We start from the raw sequence: 18,804 nt of genomic DNA, 5'->3' as shown, positions 1-18,804 counted from the left end.
GGCCACCCGTTTATGTCACTGGCTGGCCCCGCCCCCTCTGACACAACAGAGAAGCTGTGGGGAAGCCCCCGTGGTGTCAGAGGGGGCGGGGTCACCCAGTTACGTCCCCAGGTGGCCCTGCCCTCAGTTATATAAGAACTGTCACAGCGAAGACGCGTCAATTGGTGGGAGCCTCCCATGGAGGCGGATCGGTTGCACTTTTTTGTATTATTTTAATTTTTCGGTCCCGAAGGGCCTTGTATGGATTTTAGAGGGACCCAGACGCAATTTTTTTTTTAATCTTGGTTCGGGGTTCCCCTTAATATTCATACCAGACCCAAAGGGCCTGGTAATGGACTGGGGGGATCCCATGCTCTTTTTTCAATGAGTTTTATCTATATTGCTGAGACCCGACAATTCATTACAGCCACGATCAGTTTTAAATGACAATTTTTCCTTTAGAAATGTCATTTTGCTGTGGTACTGTTCTAAACATGGGAAAAATGTGCCACTTTACATGCATACTATAGACATCCCTGAGGCACAATATTTAAAGGAATATTTCATTTTTATTGTTTCACTTTAAGCATTTAAAAAATTACTGCTCCCAAAAAAATGGCCGTTTTGAAAAAAAAAAAATTGCATTAAAACATGTCCCCTGGGGCAGGACTCGGGTCCCCAAACACTTTTTATGACAATAACTTGCATATAAGCCTTTAAAATTAGCACTTTTTATTTTTTAATGTTAGTGTCCCATAGACTTTAATGGTGTTTCGGCAGCTTTCGAATTTGCCGCGAACACCGCATATTGTTTGCTGTTCAGCGAACACCCGATGTTCGAGTCGAACTTATATTTGACTCAAACATCGGGCTCATCCCTATTCTCAGACAAGCTTCTTCTGCATAAAGGTGCCCCCTCACTTGCCAATGGAGAAGGATAATGGTTATTGTTTTATGGATGATTACACATCTTGCATCTCTAATGCTTGGGTTCAGGAAACGGTTTCCCAGGGGTTCAAAAATAAGTTTTGTTTCTTACCTCCTCTTCCATTTTCACTTCCATTCTTTCTGTGTCAGCACTTGTTTGCAGATCTCACTAGCGCCCTCTTGAGTCTTCTGTATCTATATGTCATTGACTCAGCAACATGGTTTCTAGGATTTTTTTATTTAATGTATTAATCATTTGTATGCCTAAAGGGGAGTTTGCTCCCCATCTTGGATCTCAAACCTTTCAGATCCATTCTAGTCAAGAAATTATAGAGATATTTCACCAGGTCTGGGTTTGCCTCTTTGCACCAAGAAGACTTTCTGCCTTTGTTGAGATCAAACATCTACATGTCCCCATTTTTCCACTGCATTAGCATTTTAATACGTTTATTGTGGGACCCCTGCACTACCATTTTGGCCCTACTCGGTCTCTTGTCTGTTCCAGCAAGGTGCTGGACCCAGTTTTAACCCTAGGAAACAATCCCTTTCCACTCTTTTCGTATCTTTTGTTAACTTTTTCACTTTTATCACTTTTATTTTACATTTCATTCCATTTTTATATTTTTAAATTATAAAGATCTGATTTTGCTGGTTATTATGCCTTGAAACAAAAACATTGATCATTTTTTTTTCATCTGCATGAGGAGGGTCTGGGTGGATCTTTTATATTCTTTGTCTAGAACAATTTAGTTTTATTCATGCTTACTTAATTGGAATGTGTTTGCCTTTGCAAGGCTATCATCTGTTCTTTTGTTTTATTTTTTATGTTCTACCAGGCAGATATTTAGGCTTATTCTGATGCCAGCTTCAGGCATTAGGTCCTCATGGTGGCTCCTTCAGCTGCAGGCAGGATCCAGTTTTTTGTTGTTTCTTGGGTATGTTAGCCTTTGTTGCTTTGTTGCCCACCCCTTAGTTGGACTGATTTGGATATTCTAATAGTCTTAAGACTTCCAGTGTTCCCCAATGGACGAGAAAGAAAAAAAATGTCATGCTCTTGGTACTGCTTGGCTACAAAAGTGAAGCATGGATGTGCAGAGTTGATCCCGTGCTGGCTAACTTTTTTTGTTGCCAGTGTTTATTTCTCCTGTAGGCAGCAGTATAACCCAAGAGTCTAAAAATGTCTGTGTTCCACAATGGGCTAGAAGGAAAATATTTTATGGTGAGTGCAAAAATGCTATTTCTATAGGCTATAGTAATTGATCCTGTTGAGGGATGATGGGATAGGTAAGTTTAGGCACTTTATAGTGACCATTGTGCTAACTTTGCCTTAATTTGTTTATTTTTAACCACATTATGTGCATCAAGGAAGAAGCACATAACATCCATCTCCAACAGCCAGGGTGATGTCTCCATAAATGTGGATGGTGTTTCCAGCAGATGGAATTTACCTTTTCGGATAAAATTAGAACTTTCTTTAAGGAATGTCATGAAGAGTTTGTACTGTATATCTTCAGTTTGTAGAATGGCTAGGTTTGTTTTGCTTTCTTATAGAAAACACACTGTCATTGTCTACATATATCATATAAACATGTTTTAAAGATCTGTACAAAGTGATTGTAATATAATTTTTTTCCTAGATGGCCTTAATGCAGACAACATCCAACAATCATCTCAACATTTGAACAGCAGGTGGACAGACTTTTGTCAGTTACTGAGTGAGAGACTTTCTTGGCTGGAATATCAAAATAGCATCATTGCCTTTTACTCCCAGTTACAACAATTGGAACAGACAGCAATTACAGCTGAAAACTGGCTGAAAGCACAAACTATAACAGCCTCCGAGGCAGAAGCAGTCAAAATGCAGTTACAAAAATGCAAGGTGAGAGGAATTATTTGCTGCTTGCTAAATTCTGTTGCACAAACTTTGCATACTGTGAGTGTCACACAGGGAATAGAAATTTACAAATGGATCATACCAGATAAGTGTGAATAGAATATAGAATAGATACACAATACAAAAATTGCCACTCTTGATCTCCTTGTCTAATCCCTAAATTATTACTTTTTCACTTTTACAAATAATCTACCCTGCTCTCAGGGATGGTATTCTGTGTAGGCCACTTAAGCTGCCTATTGATGGATTGAAATTTGGCTGGTTGAGCAGGACCTGGCCAAATCTCAAACCATCTTTTGCTGTATCTGCTCAACAGAAGTCGAGCTAATGATCATGGCTGCTGGAAAACTTTTGTTGCTGAGCGGCTTGTAAACAATTTCACAACAGTAAAGATTTCTCCATTCACCTCACATGTGTGGATGGGGGAATCCATTTAATTAATTTCTATCAGTCTGCTGGCTGATCAAAAAATAATCAACTGTCTATGGCCAGCTTTAGGTTTAAAACAGTAGAGCTGCCAAGAGTAGCACCCAGCCACCCCCACACTTTGCACTATTGACATTTGGTAAAACTTTCTCAAAGATGAATTTCACTCGACTCATTACCCTCCTCTTATGCCAGGAGGCTGCAAAAGTGATGGAGATGTCATTCTCACCTAGTCAAGAATGGCAGCCAGGTATGAGGGTTTAGAAAAAAAATGTAACAAACTAATTAAATGAAAAATTCCACGTTAGATTTCAGGGGCTTGGGCAGGGAAGAAAGCAATGATGACTAATGCATCCAGAGGGTAAAGGTCTTCTTTACATATAATAAAAGGTTTCCAGTCGGCTCCCATACCATCTATCTATTTAGAAGACTAAAATGTACATGTGAAAAGAATAAACAACAATAATTACTCACTGCTAGGATGCTGCAGCATTAATGGTGAAATCTACCCTAGAGTCAAATTCTACTGGTGATTTCTGTGCTTTCCAATAAATTTTATATTATATACAATAAAGTGCTGGTGTGCCATATCAATCAATTGTACATATATCAACATGTGCATCAATTCATATAGCATATGCAAAACTCATCAGTACATAGAAATATGTCGCCAGTGAAAGTAGTGTATAAAAGCTCATCAGAAATGGTGCATGACATGCTCCATGCTTGTGTAGAATCACTGCAAGACCAAATGTGTGGACTCCCACCAGGGTGTCCACTCACCGCAGGTATGGACCCCCTGGGCTTATGTCGAGGTGGGTAAACAAGGCTTATATGAATGTGTATCCACCTGATGATATGGGGTTCCTCTCATGTGGTCCAGATCAAAGAAGAGAAGCAATTACAAAACGGACATAGTGCAATACCGTTTATTAAAATCAATTTTAAAAAACATGCAAAATATCACTGGCATATTGTAGTGCCGTGTCCCGGCACTAGAAATGATCTGCCAGCTGTACAATCTGTATGCACCGCTGCACTGCGATCCCTGAAGCCAGCGTGTTTTCTACTCGGCAAAAGTGAAGTCCAAGATGACCTGAGAGCCCATCCCTACGTGTTTCATTATCAAGATGTGATCAGGAGACCTGGTCACATCCATCAACCAAACTATTATATACCCCATACTAACTTGCCATTGGTCCCATTAATCTTTTGATTGTATAGTTTAATATCTGTACGGTTCCATATGGCAGATGGTTCTTACATAGAGCATGATCAGATCAACTTACAAACAAACTATTTTTAAAAAACAATTAGAAAAAAAGTTAAAATTGTATACCAATCCATTGGGGCAGCTTCATCTTGTGTCCAAATGGCTAGTGGCACGTAGCTCTTATGTATTTCTTTTTGCCATTGAGTTGTAGGCCATAGTTGCTACTTATGCAGAATGTTTAGATGTTATGGTATTTCCAGGAGTAAGGATGAGCTTCGTGTTCGAATTGAATGCATGTTCGACTCGAACATCGCCTGTTCGACTCGAACATCACCTGTTCGGTCGTTCGCCGAATTACGAACGATATGGGCCGTTCATGCCAAATTTGAGTGGCGTGTCACAGCCCATAATTCACTGCGGCATCACAGTGCATTGCTGGCTGATGATTGGCCAACCATGCACTATGACTCGCATGCTTGGCCAATCAGAGCGCCGTCTGTACAGAGAGCCGTAATTAGCCAAAGCCACGGTGGCTTTGGCCAATTATGGCTCAAGGGGTTTAGTACACGCCCCACACTATATAAGGCCGCCTGCATGGCGGCCCTGTGTAGTGTGTTCTGGCGTTGAGAGAGAGATAGATAGACAGAGAGACAGTGTCATTTGATTTAAGTTAGAGTTAGAGTAGGCAGGCGAGTCAGTTAGCTGCACTTACAGTGTATTATGTATATATACACATCCTAGGTGTTGTATGTATATATATATATATATATATATATATATATATATATATATATATATACACACACACTGTATTCAGTTTAGCTAGATCCATTCCTGTTATTCTCTTCCTACTACTGACAGGCAGGCAGGTGTTTTTACAGTATTTACAGCTACCTGAAGAAAATTGCTGGTGTTCTTCTTATCCTGTTAGTCCTGTTAGCTACAGTATTTACAGTTAGCGTAGTGGGTCCTCTGCACAGTGTGCACCTAAAGCTACCTGAAGAAAATTAGTGGTGTTCTTCTGATCCTATTAGTACAGTACCGCGGGCAGCTGCAGTATTTACAAGTTAGTGTAGTGCTTCCTCTGCACAGTGTGCAATTAAAGCTACCTGAAGAAAATTAGTGGTGTTCTTCTGATACTATTAGTACAGTACCACAGGCAGCTGTAGTGTTTACAAGTTAATGTTATGCATCCTCTGCACAGTGTGCAACTAAAGCTACCTGAAGAAAATTAGTGGTGTTCTTCTGATCCTATTAGTACAGTACCGCAGGCAACTGCAGTATTTACAATTTTGTGTAGTGCGTCCCCTGCACAGTGTACACCTAAAGCTACCTGAAGAAAATTAGTGGTGTTCTTCTGATCCTATTAATACCACAGGCAGGCAGCTACAGCATTTACTGTTAGTGTAGTGTGTCCTCTGCACAGTGTGCACCTAAAGCTACCTGGAGACTGTTGTTGTTGTTCTACTCCTATTAATACCACAGGCAGGCAGCTACAGTATTAACAGTTAGTGTACTGTGTCCTCTGCACAGTGTGCACCTAAAGCTACCTGAAGAAAATTAGTGGTGTTCTTCTGATCCTATTAATACCACAGGCAGGCAGCTACAGCATTTACTGTTAGTGTAGTGTGTCCTCTGCACAGTGTGCGCCTAAAGCTACCTGGAGACAAATGCTGTTGTTCTGCTCCTATTAATACCACAGGCAGGCAGCTACAGTATTTACAGTTAGTGCACTGTGTCCTCTGCACAGTGTGCACCTAAAGCTACCTGAATAAAATTGGTGGTGTTCTTCTGATCCTATATTAATACCACAGGCAGGCAGCTACAGTATTTACAGTTAGTGTACTGTGTCCTCTGCACAGTGTGCACCTAAAGCTACCTGAATAAAATTGGTGGTGTTCTTCTGATCCTATTAATACCACAGGCAGGCAGCTACAGTATTTACAGTTAGTGTACTGTGTCCTCTGCACAGTGTGGCTACCCCAAAGCACCCTCCCAATGTTGAGGACATGTGGCCTGGTACGGTTCAGGGGGACACTCTCTGCCCCCCCCCCCTCTTTTCCTGCGGCCTGTCAGGTTGCATGCTTGGATAAGGGTCTGGTATGGATCTTTGGGGGGACCCAACACCATTTTTTTTTTTAATTTTGGCGTGGGGTTTCCCTTAAAATCCATAGCAGACCTGAAGAGCCTGCAATAGAATTTAGGGGGATCCCTCACGTCATTTTTTTTTTTAATTTTGATTTGGGGAAATCCCATGCCGTTTTTATCAATGAACTTTTATGTGTATTGTCGGACCAACAATTCATTAATAGCCATGAGTAGTTTTAAATGACTTGTTTTCCTTTGAAATGTAATTTTGCTGTCAGACTGTTCTAAACACGGGAAACATGCGCCCCTTTACAGGCATACTATAGACACCCCCCAGGTATGAAATTTAAAGGAATATTACACTTTTATTGTTTCACTTTAAGCATTATTAAAATCACTGCTCCCAAAAAAAACGTCCATTTTTAAAACTTTTTTTGCATTGATCCATGTCCTCTGGGGCAGGACACAGGTCCCCAATCACTTTTTATGACAATACCATGCATATAAGCCTTTAAAATTAGCACTTTTGATTTCTCCCATAGACTTTTAAAGGGTGTTCCGCAGCTTTCGAATTTGCCGTGAACACCCCAAATTGTTCGCTGTTTGGCTAACTGGCGAACAGCCGATGTTTGAGTCAAACATGAGTTTGACTCGAACTCGAAGCTCATCCCTAGCCATTAGTATGTCTGGAAGGCCAACAAGGAGAGGTAGACAGTCACAAGCCAATAAAAGAGGGCAAGCAGGCTCTGTGTCTAGAGACAACAGTGCTGGTCGTGGAGACGGCGCATCCTCAGCACGTGGCCATGGGACACGCTTGTCTTTTTTTTCGGCATTTGGCTGCGTTGAGCCGCAACATGCGGAAGACTTGGTACAGTAGATGACCAAGCCGTCCTCATCCTCCTCATCCTCTCTCACCCAGGCTCAGGGTACTTTGTCTGGCAAAGCATCCTCTTCCCTCGGCTCAATGGCTTCAGTCACTCCTTCCCTAGCCCCACCATGTCCTCCTGAGGAGTTCCCCGAACTGTTTGACCACAGTGTTGGGTACATGCTCCAGGAGAATGCCCGGTGTTTTGAAGGCTCCGATGATGGTACCCAGCTAGAGGAAGGCAGTAATGTGAACCCAGAGAGAGGGGGTGCCTAAGAAGGACAGCAATCTGGCAGCCATGTTCCCCCAGCTGCAGCATACTGCCAGCTTTGCTCCAGGTGGGTGCCTGATAGGAGAGAGGAGGAGGAGGCACATCACCAATGAGGCAGGATGCCCTCCAGGGGCCAGCTTAAGGGCAGCACACCGACTGCATCACACCACAGAGCTCCACATGTGCAGGGCGCTGCTGTCTCTGTGCTCATTCCAAAAGTTCTTTGGTGTGGGCCTTTTTTGAGACGAGTGCATCAGATCCCACCGCTGCTATTTGCAACATATGTCTCAAGCGTATCTCTCGTGGCCAAAACATCTTCCGCTTGGGCACCACATGCTTCACCAGGCATATGTTGACCTGCCATGCAGTTCATTGGCAAGCATACCTAAAAGACCCACACCAAAGATCAAAGAAGACCTCTCCTTGATCCTCATCAGCTGGGATTTCCAACCCCACTATACCTTCAGTCCTCTCTAAGACCAAATCTGAAAGGAATAAAGGTATAGAATTAGGTGTGTCACAGCCAAGTACTTGGGGGCAATCTGCTATCGGTACACCGATGTCAGATTGTACCAGGCAAATTTCCCTGCCCCAGCTGCTGCACCGCTGAAATAAGTTTGCTTCCAGCCATCCACATGCCCAGCGGTTGAATGCTAGCTTGGCTAAATTGCTAGCACTTCAACTGCTGCCTTTTCAGTTGATAGACTCTGCCCCCTTCCGTGAGTTTGTGGAATGTGCGGTTCCTCAGTGGCAGGTTCCCAAATGCCACTTTTTCTCACGGAAGGAGATTCCGGCTCTCTACCAACATGTGGAAGGCAATGTCTTGGCCTCGCTGGACAGGGCGGTCAGTGGTAAGTTGCATATTACAGCTGACTCATGGTCCAGCAGGGAAGGATGCAGGACAGGGTGCAGCAGTGTTGGAGGTTGTTCTGCCACCATGCCTCCAAAATACTACTAGTGGTGATTCTGCCACACCTCTCTCCACCACCCCCTCCTCTTCTTCTTCCTCCATGACCTCTTCCTGTGCTGATTCGACTTCGGAACCAGCGGTGCTCCGTAGGCATTCAAGGGGCTACGCAAGCATGCAGGCCAAAAGATGCCATGCGGTACTTGAGCTGGTGTGCTTGGGGGACAGGAGCCACACTGGGGCAGAGATTCTGTCAGCTCTGCGGGGGCAAGTTCAGAGGTGGTTGACACCACGCCAGCTTAAGGCAGGTATGGTGGTTTGCGACAATGGCCCCAATCTCCTCTCCACTCTCCGACAGGGACAACTGACCCATGTGCCCTGTTTGGCTCACGTCCTTAACTTGGTGGTGCAGCGGTTCTTGGGCAGGTACCCGGGCTTACAGGATGTCCTGAGGAAGGCCAGGAAAGTCTGTGTGCATTTCCGCAGGTCATATAATGCCAGTGCTCGGCTGGCTGACCTCCAAAAGGAATTTAACCTGCCCAAGAACCGCCTAATCTGTGACATGCCCACCATGTGGAACTCAATGTTGGCCATGCTGCAGCGGCTGCACATGCAGCAGAGGGCCATCAATGAGTACCTGTACAACTATGGCACAAGAACAGGGTTAGGGGAGCTTGTTTTTTTTCCTCACGCTAGTGGGCCATGATCAGGGATGCATGCACTGTCCTGTCACCATTTGAGGAGGCCAGGAGGATGGTGAGCAGTGACAGTGCATGCATCGGTGACACTGTCCCCTTGTCCACCTGTTGGAGCACACGCTGCATGGAATAATGGACAGGGCACTTGAGGCAGAATAGAGGCAGGAAGAGGAGGACTTCCTTAGCTCTCAAGGCCCCCTTTATCCAGACAGTGTTCCTGCATGCCCGCCGATCACACAGGAAGAGGACGAGGAGGAGGAGGAGGAAGAGGAGGATTGTGTCAGCATGGAGGTGGAGCCTGGCACTCAGCATCAGCAGCAGTCTTTAAGGGATCATTTACAGTCCCAATAAACCCATGGCCTTGTACGTGGCTGGGAGGAGGTGGCTGCGGATCATGTCATCCTTAATGATCCAGAGGACTCCAGACCGAATGCCTCAGCAAACCTACGCTGCATGGCCTCCCTGATCCTGCAAAGCCTGCGGAAGGATCCTCGTATTCGTGGTATCGAGGAGAGGGATCAATACTGGCTGGCAACCCTCCTTGATCCACATTACAAGGGTAAGGTTACGGACCCTATCTTGCCGTCGCAGAGGGAGCAGAGGATGAAACGTCTTCGGGAGGCCTTGCAGAAAGGTCTGTGCAACGCGTTCCCAGAGACTGGGAGGTTACAAACTCCTGTTACTGGACAACGTGTTGCTGAGGCTTCGGTCAGTCAAAGAAGGAGCGGTGGAGAAGGTGGCCGTCTGACCGATGCGTTCAGACAATTTTTTAGTCCGCAGCCCCAAGGTATGATCAGTTCCAGCAACCACCGCCAGCATCTGTTTTACATGTTGCAGGAATACCTAGGGGCAAGATCTCTGGGTTACTGGGTCTTGAGGATGGATCACTGGCCAGAGCTTGCACAGTATGCAATTGAGCTACTGGCCTGTCTTGCATCCTGCGTTCTTTTGGAATGCACATTCATTGCTGCTGGAGGTTTTGTAACCGATCACAGGGTGCGCCTGTCCACCAACTCGGTCGATCGACTGACCTTCATAAAAATGAATCAGTCTTGAATCACCACCAGCTACCAAGCACCTGATGCTGATGTAACCAAATAATTTTTTTTTAAATCTCAGATCCCTTCAAAGACTGCCTATGCTGATGCTGAGTGACTATTCTGTTATGCCGAGTGACTATCCTCTTCCTCCTCAATGATCATGCTGATAGCTTGTAAGAATATTTTTGGTTCTTGGTGCTGCCACCAGTGGCTAAGGCCAAATTTTTCAGCCCCTGTTTAACAGGGGCGCGTAATTACAATTTTTGATGCAATATTTTCCAAGGAGGGTTCGTTGCTGCACTCAACTAGAGTATTTGTGAGGGGTTGCAGTGTTGTGGCACCAGCACCAGTGCCTAAGGCCCAATTTTTCAGCCCCTGTTTAACAGGGCCGTGTAATTACAATTTTTGATGCAATACTTTGCAGGGGGGCTCGTTCCTGTGCTCCAACTAGAGTATCTATGAGGGGTTGCAGTGTTATGGCACCAGTGCCTAAGGCCCAATTTTTCTGCCCCTGTTCAACAGGGACATGTAATTATAATTCTTGATCTAATATTTCACAGCAGGGCCCGTTTCTGCGCCCACCAAGTGTAACTGTGAGGACTTACAGTGTTGTGGCACCAGCACCACCACCACCAAAGGCCCAATTTTTCTGACCCTGTTCAACAGAGGCATGTAATTACAATTCTTGATCTAATATTTCACAGCACAGCCTGTTTCTGCACCCACCAAGAGTAACTGTGAGGGCTTACAGTGTTGTGGCAACACCAACACCCAAGGCCCCAATTTCTGCAGAGTATATAGGGCAGGCCCCTACTTTCAAACATCCAACTTACAAATGACTCCTACTTGCAAAGGGAAGGAGACAACAGGAAGTGAGATGAAATCTACCCCTAGGAAGGGAAATTCTCTTCTGTAAGAGTTAATATAGGAAAAACGTGTTTCCTCTCCACTTTGTTTCACTAAAAACCCCAAATTGTCAAAAAACATTTGTCATTGGGACAGAAAGTGAGGTAAAATCTTCTGAAGAGGTGCACAGACAGCAAAACAAATGTCACAGGGGTGATAACCCTTCCCTATGTTTTCCAAAAAGATTAAAAATAGATTTTTTTTGGCTGGAGCTACACTTTAAAAATGTACCAGTTCAAAATTACAAACAGATTCTACTTAAAGCGGGGGTCCACCTATCTATCGTTTTTTTTTTGGAGTTCATTCACACACTTTTCTTCTCATGATTATCTACTCACATGTTCTCTGTAATAAGTCCGCCTGTGTCCGATTTCGTTGTAAAGAATAACTTATAAAATTCACTGAAGGCTGTTTCCATCTTCATTGTGGGCATTTGAAGCCCACAAGCATGTATTTCCTGGATGCGGTGAATGCTGTGCCCCCAGCATTCACCGAGATGTTGTGATGACGCTGTTGCACAATGCATGCTGGGAAGCCTGAGACTAGCTCCGAGGGGACTGTGGGAGGTCTGGGAGAGGCTAGAAACACGCCTACTCCCATGGGAGGAAAACCAGGAAGTGCTAAGAAGATTAGAAAAAAAAAGGTAATTACGGCGATTTAAATTTTTTTACACAGCATGTCGGCATCTAGGCAAGGAAGAGAATGCATAGAGATAATGTTCAAAATTTGGGTGGAACCCCGCTTTAACAACAAACCTACAGTCCCTGTCTTGTTTGCACCGCCTGTATACTGCTGTTCAGAGTATATAGGGCCCCACGCCTTTCCTTTTTTTAATTTGGGTGCGGTGTTCCCCTTATTTTCTATACAAGACCCAAAGGGCCTGGTAATGGACTGGGGGTTGTACTCATACAGTTTGTCTCACTGATTTTCATCCATATTGTCGGGACCCGACATTACATTAAAGCCGCAAGCAGTTTTAAATGACTTTTATTCCTTTAAAAATGTCATTTTGTGCAGGGACTGTTCTAAGCATGGGAAACACGCGCCACTTTACAGGCATACTATAGACACCCCCCAGGTATATATTTAAAGGAATATTTCACTTTTTTTTTCACTTTAAGCATCATTAAAATCACTGCTCCCGAAAAAACGGCCGTTTTTAAAACTTTTTTTGCATTGATACGTGTCCCCTGGGGCAGGACCCGGGTCCCCAAACCCTTTTTAGGACAATACCATGCAAATTAGCCTTTAAAATTAGCACCTTTGATTTTGAACGTTCGAGTCCCATAGACTTCAATAGGCTTTTAACATTTGTGCAAATTTTCAGTCCGTTCGCAGGTTCTGGTTCTGGTTCGTGGGGTGTTCGGCTCATCCCTATCCAGGAGTAAATGAGTAAAGTTATTAGGTCATACCACCAAGGGCCATATCAGCATGTTTTAACTAGGAATGCCCTCTGTGCGAAAAATGAAAATAAAAATAAAGAAATAAATAAAATAAAATAAATAAAAAAAATAAGGAAAAAGGAGTTATGCACCCAGCGTCCACATACTCATGTAAGTTCTCCTAATAATAGTCTACCAGGAAACAGTTCAAATCAATATTTAACCCTTGGGGGTCAGAGTATCACGCTGTAAAATCCATTGTGTTTCGTTTTTTGAGACCTCTCTTTTGATATTAGTACCTCTCCAATGTCTGTAGATCATATTTATGCCAAAGAAGGTAAGCAGAGATGGATCCTTGTGGAATAGTAAGAATTGTCTTGAAAACTGTGCTTAGGCTACCCCTTGTGGATGTTTTGCATGTGTTCCTGCACCCTGACCGATAGTGCTTGGGTGGTTCTTCCCACGTACTGGAGCCCACATGGGCACTTCAGTATGTAGGTGACCCCAGTGGACTGACATGAGATGAATTTATTATTCTTGAATTTCTGCCCTGTAGAACCAGACTGAAACTACACACGTTTTCTGGTGGGGTCTCCACTGGTTCTGCAGGCCAACCATCTCCTACATCTATAGAACAATATTTGATCCAAGAAGGTAGTTTTTTATGGGGGGTCAGGTATATTTTTAACTATTCTATGTCTTAAGACTGGTGCTTTCCTGTATATAAATGTAGATGTATTGGGCAGTAATTGCCTAAGTATGGGATCCCTCATCAAGATGGGCCAGTGCTTTTTAATAATGGCTTCTACTTTTTTTACTTATTTTTTTTATATGTATTGTAATCACCCAAGACTATTTTCATCTCAAAATCATAGTAATTTTTGTTCATAATAATCACTCCACTCCCCACCTCCCCCCATTTAATATAAGCAATGTGGAGTTAACCAAAGAAAAACTACAAGTCCTAGACCTAGGTTTAAAATATGCCCCTGATAAGATGATAGACAAATATGAACCATATATTGATTTGCACAAATTTGCCCGTAAGGTCAATATTAAAGAACATTTTGCCATTGAGAAAAAGCGTAATCAGAAAGAGAACCCTGATGATGAACCAGAAGATTATCAACATAGTGGTTTGGAAAATCAAGTCCACATTCAATTTCAAACCCACAGAACACCACTATGTGAAAGTATTTAAAAGCATGGTTGAGAATGATATTAAACACATACAGGTTAATAAATAAAAAAAAATAAAATAAGAGAAGGATATACGTCTGTTGAAAAAAAAAAAAAAGAAAGGACATTGTCATCTGCCCTGTGGACAAGGGGGGTGGAGTGGTTATCATGAACAAAAAAGACCATGATACCAAGATGAAAAGAATCTTGGGTGATTTCAATACATAAAAAAAACTGTGGAGATCCCACTAAGAAACTAAAAGTTAAACTTACAGAGCTCATCAAGAGAGGAGAATAGAACAAAATATTGAACAAGAGACTAAATACCTGTCAGAAACCATGAATCAGACCGAGACAGAAGTACAGTTAAATCACACTTGTTTAATAATAAATGTAAATAGAACAAACATAGTCAAAACATAGCCAAAGTTTGGTAACCAGAACGGATAGTCAGACAAGCTAGTAAATCAGGAAGCCAGGGAACAGCGTAGTGGAACAGCAAGCAGGATCTGGAGCCAGAAGGAATGTCAGCCAAACAAGTCTTTAACAGGAATACAGGGGATAGTCTGCGAAGGCAGAGATCATTTGGGCTGGACGGCTTAAGTAGGCAGGACAGACGAGCAGGATATCATCAACAGGTGAGTCACTGTGGAGAGATAGGAGCTGGCAATTAACCGACAGCTGAGCCCAGCCCTGACAGTACCCCCTCCTCAATGATCCTGCCCCTCGGAGGACCACCAGGCTTAAGGGGAAAACATCTTTGGAAATCACAGAGGAGGACAGGGGCATGTACATCTAAGGATGGGACCCAAGAGCATTCCCCTGGACCGTACCCTTTTCAATGCACCACAGAACCTATGGGAGTCAACAATGGACTGTATTTTATACTCCTCATGGTTCTAAACCTGTACAGGGTGAGGACGAGGCACCGAGGTGGAAAAAGCAGTTCCAGACCAAAGGTTTTAATAAGGAGACATGAAATACATTTGAGATACGCATATTAGAAGGAAGGTCTAATGCGTAAGCCACTGGGTTAATCCTGTGAAGAATACAGAAAGCCCAATAAACCGAGGTGCGAACTTCAGAGAGGGAACACGAAGTCAGAGGTTGCGAGATGACAGCCAAACCCTGTCCCCAACCTGGTAGGAAGGCGCAGGCAGGTGTCTGCGGTCAGCATGGAGTCTGTACCTATCATTAGCATGTTGCAAAGCCTCCTAGACTTGTGCTCAAGTGGAACCACGGAGATGCTCCTTTAATGCAGGAATACTCTGCAGAACAAATGAGTCAGGAAACATGGAAGGTTGGAAACCATAGTTCGCCATAAACGGGGACAATGGGGAAGCAGAATTCAAGGCACTATTGTGAACAAACTCCGCCCACGGTAAGAGGTCTGACCAGTTGTTATGGTCAGAGATATAGCAATGTAGGAATTGCTCCAAGGACTGATTGGCTTGTTCTGTGGCCCCATTAGACTGCGGGTGATACGCAGAGGAGAAAGCAAGCAAGCTGAATTCCCAACTGTGCACAAAAGGCTCGCCAGAACCGGGACAGAAATTGACTACCCCTGTCTGAGACAATCACCTTGGGTAGCCCATGTGAGCGAAAGATCTCCCGAGCAAAAATGGAAGCCAGTTCCTTAGAAGTGGGCAACTTCTTAAGTGGAATACAATGAGACGTTTTCGAGAACTGGTCAACCACCATAATGATAACTGTGTTGCCCTGGGAGTTGGGTAAGTCCACAATGAAATCCAAAGACAGGTGGGTCCAGGGCCTCTCTCCATTGGGTATGCATTTTAGGAGGCCCACTGGAAGGTGTCGTGGAGTCTTACTTTGAGCACACATGGAACAGGCAGCTACGAAGGCAGTTACATCAGCATGTAGACTAGGCCACCAGAATTGTTGGGAAATGGCCCAAAAGTGTTGATTCTTCCCAGGTTGGCCAGCAGCCTTGGGAGAATGGTAAGTCTGGAACACGGCAGTATGGAGACTCTGAGACAAAGCAGCAGTCACAAGGTTTCTCAAAAGGAGCATGGACCTGACCAGCAAGAATTTTGTCACCCAAAAGAGAAGTGAGACTGGTGTGAACCATAGCGGGAATACAATCAGGAGGAATCACAGGAACCGGAACTGACTCCAACTTGGAAGTGGAGGAAAATTGTCGTGATAAAGCGTCAGCCCTTACATTCTTAGTACCAGGTAAGGATGAGACAATGTAATTGAAACTAGACAAGAAAAAAGCCCATCATACCCTTCTGGGAGAGAGCCTCAGACAAGAATGTGAGATTCTTATGATCAGTAAGAATGAGAACCAGCACAGTGGTACCTTTGAGGAGATGTCTCCATTCTTTCAGGACTAAAATGATCGTTAACAGCTCTCTGTCACCACTCCTGTAATTGTGATCTGCAGGTGACAATTTCTTGGAAAAGTAGCCACCAGGATGCATAGTGCTCTCAGAGGTAGGATTTTGAAACAGAAGGGCGCCAACTCCAGTCTCAGAAGCATCAACCTCAAGACTAAAAGGTAATGTAGGATCAGGATGTGCCAACACAGGAGCAGAAACAAAGGCAGTAGGGATGGGCCGAACACCCTCCTGTTCAGTTCGCAGCAGAACATGCGAACAGGCAAAAAATTTGGCAGAACACACGAACACCATTAAAGTCTATGGGACACGAACAAAATAATTAAAAGTGCTAATTTTAAAGGCTTATATGCAAGTTATTGTCATAAAAACTGTTTGGGGACCCAGTTCCTGCCCCAGGGGACATGAATCAATGCAAAAATTTTCTTTTTAAATGGCTGTTTTTTCAGGAGCAATTATTTTTTTAATGCTTAAAGTGAAACAATAAAAAGCAAATATTCCTTTAAATATCGTGCCTGGGGGGCGTCTATAGCATGCCTGTAAAGTGGCACATTTTTCCCTTGTTTAGAACAGTACCACAGCAAAATGAAATTTCTAAAGGAAAAATTGTCATTTAAAACTAATTGCGGCTGTAATGAATTGTCAGGTCTCGGCAATATAGATACAGATAATTAAAAAAAAAGACCATGGTATTCCCCCCGTCCATTACCAGGCCCTTCGGGTCTGGTATGAATATTAAGGGGAACCCCGAATTAAAATTGTGTGGGGGTCCCCCTAAAATCCATACCAGGCCCACTGATATGGAAATTAAGGGGAACTCTGCACCAAATTAAAAAAAAAAAATGGCATAGGGGTCCCCCTCAAAATCCATACCAGACCCTTATCCAAGCACGCAACCTGGCAGGCCGCAGGAAAAGAGGGGGGACGAGAGAGTGCCCCCCCTCCTGAACCATACCAGGCCAAATGCCCTCAACATGGAGAGGGTGCTTTGCGGTAGCCCCTCCAAAGCACCTTGTCCCCATGTTGATGGGGACAAGGGCCTCATCCCCACAACCCTTGGTTGTGGGGGTCTGTGGGTGGGGGGCTTATCGGAATCTCTAAGCCCCCTTTAACAAGGGGACCCCCAGATCCCGGCCCCCTGTGTGAATTGGTAACGGGGTACAAATGTACCCCTACCATTTCACAAAAAAGTGTCAAAATGGTAAAAAAGACAAGAGACAGCTTGGGACAAGTCCTTTATTAAAAAATAAAAAAATAAAATGTCCCACGGTGTAAATTCATGCCACCCGACGGACCGAAAAAAAAAAAGCCGCAACCGACCCGTCTCAATGGGAGGCTCCCGCCGTCTGATGCTTCTTAGCTGTGACAGCTCTTAGAAAACTGAGGGCGGGGTCAGAGGGGGTCACCCGGTTATGCCACTGGGTGGCCCCGCCCCCTCTGACACCACAGGGAAGCTATGGGGAAGCCCCCCATGCGTCAGAGGGGGGCAGGGTCACCCGGTTACATCACGTTCTCAGTTATACCAATTTAATTCCTACATAAATGGAAATGCATATGGTATCAAATTCACGGAAAACAGACCTTATGAAAGGGTTAATTTTTTGGACTTGGACATTTTTAAACAGAAGGATGATTGTATACGAGAGCTCACTTTTTTTTTCTTTCTTATAATAAACTTTATTAGGGTTTTATTTATTTTTTCCAGTAGAAGAGCAGAAACAGACAAACAGAGAATGTTTAGACATAAAAGTCAGTTCTGCGATACAAGCCGATATCTGCAAAAGAAGAGAGTAACTAATAGGTTGCGTGCAGATGACAACAATAACAGTAAATAACAAGTATGTACACCCCCAATTGGGTGTAACTGAAACTTGGATCAGACTATGAGTAATGCTCTCCTACCCCTCCCGCTCTACCCTGCTGCGACCCTGGAGTGGACAGAAAACGAAAGGGGAGGGGGAGACAGTTGGGGGGGCGAATAAGGAGATGTTAGGTCTGGTAAGGAGAGTCATCTCCAACAGGCAGGTCCTGCTCTGTTAATAGGAAAGCATTGAGAGTGTGATGTAGAAATGCCCTGAGAGTGGAGACAGATGGATGGATTAATTAGGGTCTGACTAAGGTGGCATATAGAATAGCAAATTGGCAGTAAAGTAAACAAGATACTATAAAGCAACCGGCAGGAGGGGATGGGGGGGGGCGGAAAGAAAGTGCCTCAGAAATACTAAAGTTCTCAAGTAGTAATTCTGGGGTGTCTTAGGGTTCAGATAGTCACTCGTGGAGTAGGTTAGAGAAATACACCCGTAGGTCAGAGTGTATGTCATTGTAGGACGAGATTGGGAGCATCTTGAAGGATGGCATCATTGTGGGTGGTAGCTGATACAAGTGGGTGGAATTAGGTATCCAGGTTGATCCTTGCTTGGTAGAATCCTCGTAATAAGGGGTAACCATTTGAGCTGTAGGTGAGATGGCATGCTGGTGGTTGACAGATCGACATGAAGCTTTTCCTTATGCAACAGGATCTTGTATGACATCAAAAATAGTGGGTGGGATGGTGGAGGACCATTTTTGGGGAATGGCACATCTGGCTAACATAAAGCAGGTTGACAGCCAGGCCTTATTTCGTTGTATGATGACTTGTGCTGCCGAGTCCCTTGGAGAGACAGACTGTC

At 44.1% G+C, this 18,804-nt stretch overlaps 1 protein-coding gene across 1 annotated transcript in view; it reads left to right on the top strand.

Annotated features, from left to right (window-relative positions):
- The window catches only part of DMD (dystrophin), a 3,507,873-nt gene that overhangs the window by 1,107,643 nt on the left and 2,381,426 nt on the right, over positions 1-18,804 (top strand). Inside the window, exon 19 of the mRNA XM_073614841.1 lies at positions 2,544-2,785. Coding sequence (XP_073470942.1) covers positions 2,544-2,785 — 242 coding nt within the window. The remainder of the gene's footprint in view (positions 1-2,543; positions 2,786-18,804) is intronic.

The sequence above is a fragment of the Aquarana catesbeiana genome, linkage group LG02 (assembly GCF_042186555.1).
Source record: "Aquarana catesbeiana isolate 2022-GZ linkage group LG02, ASM4218655v1, whole genome shotgun sequence".
Classification (NCBI taxonomy): Eukaryota; Metazoa; Chordata; class Amphibia; order Anura; family Ranidae; genus Aquarana; species Aquarana catesbeiana.
This window is presented reverse-complemented; position numbering and strand designations above follow the sequence as displayed.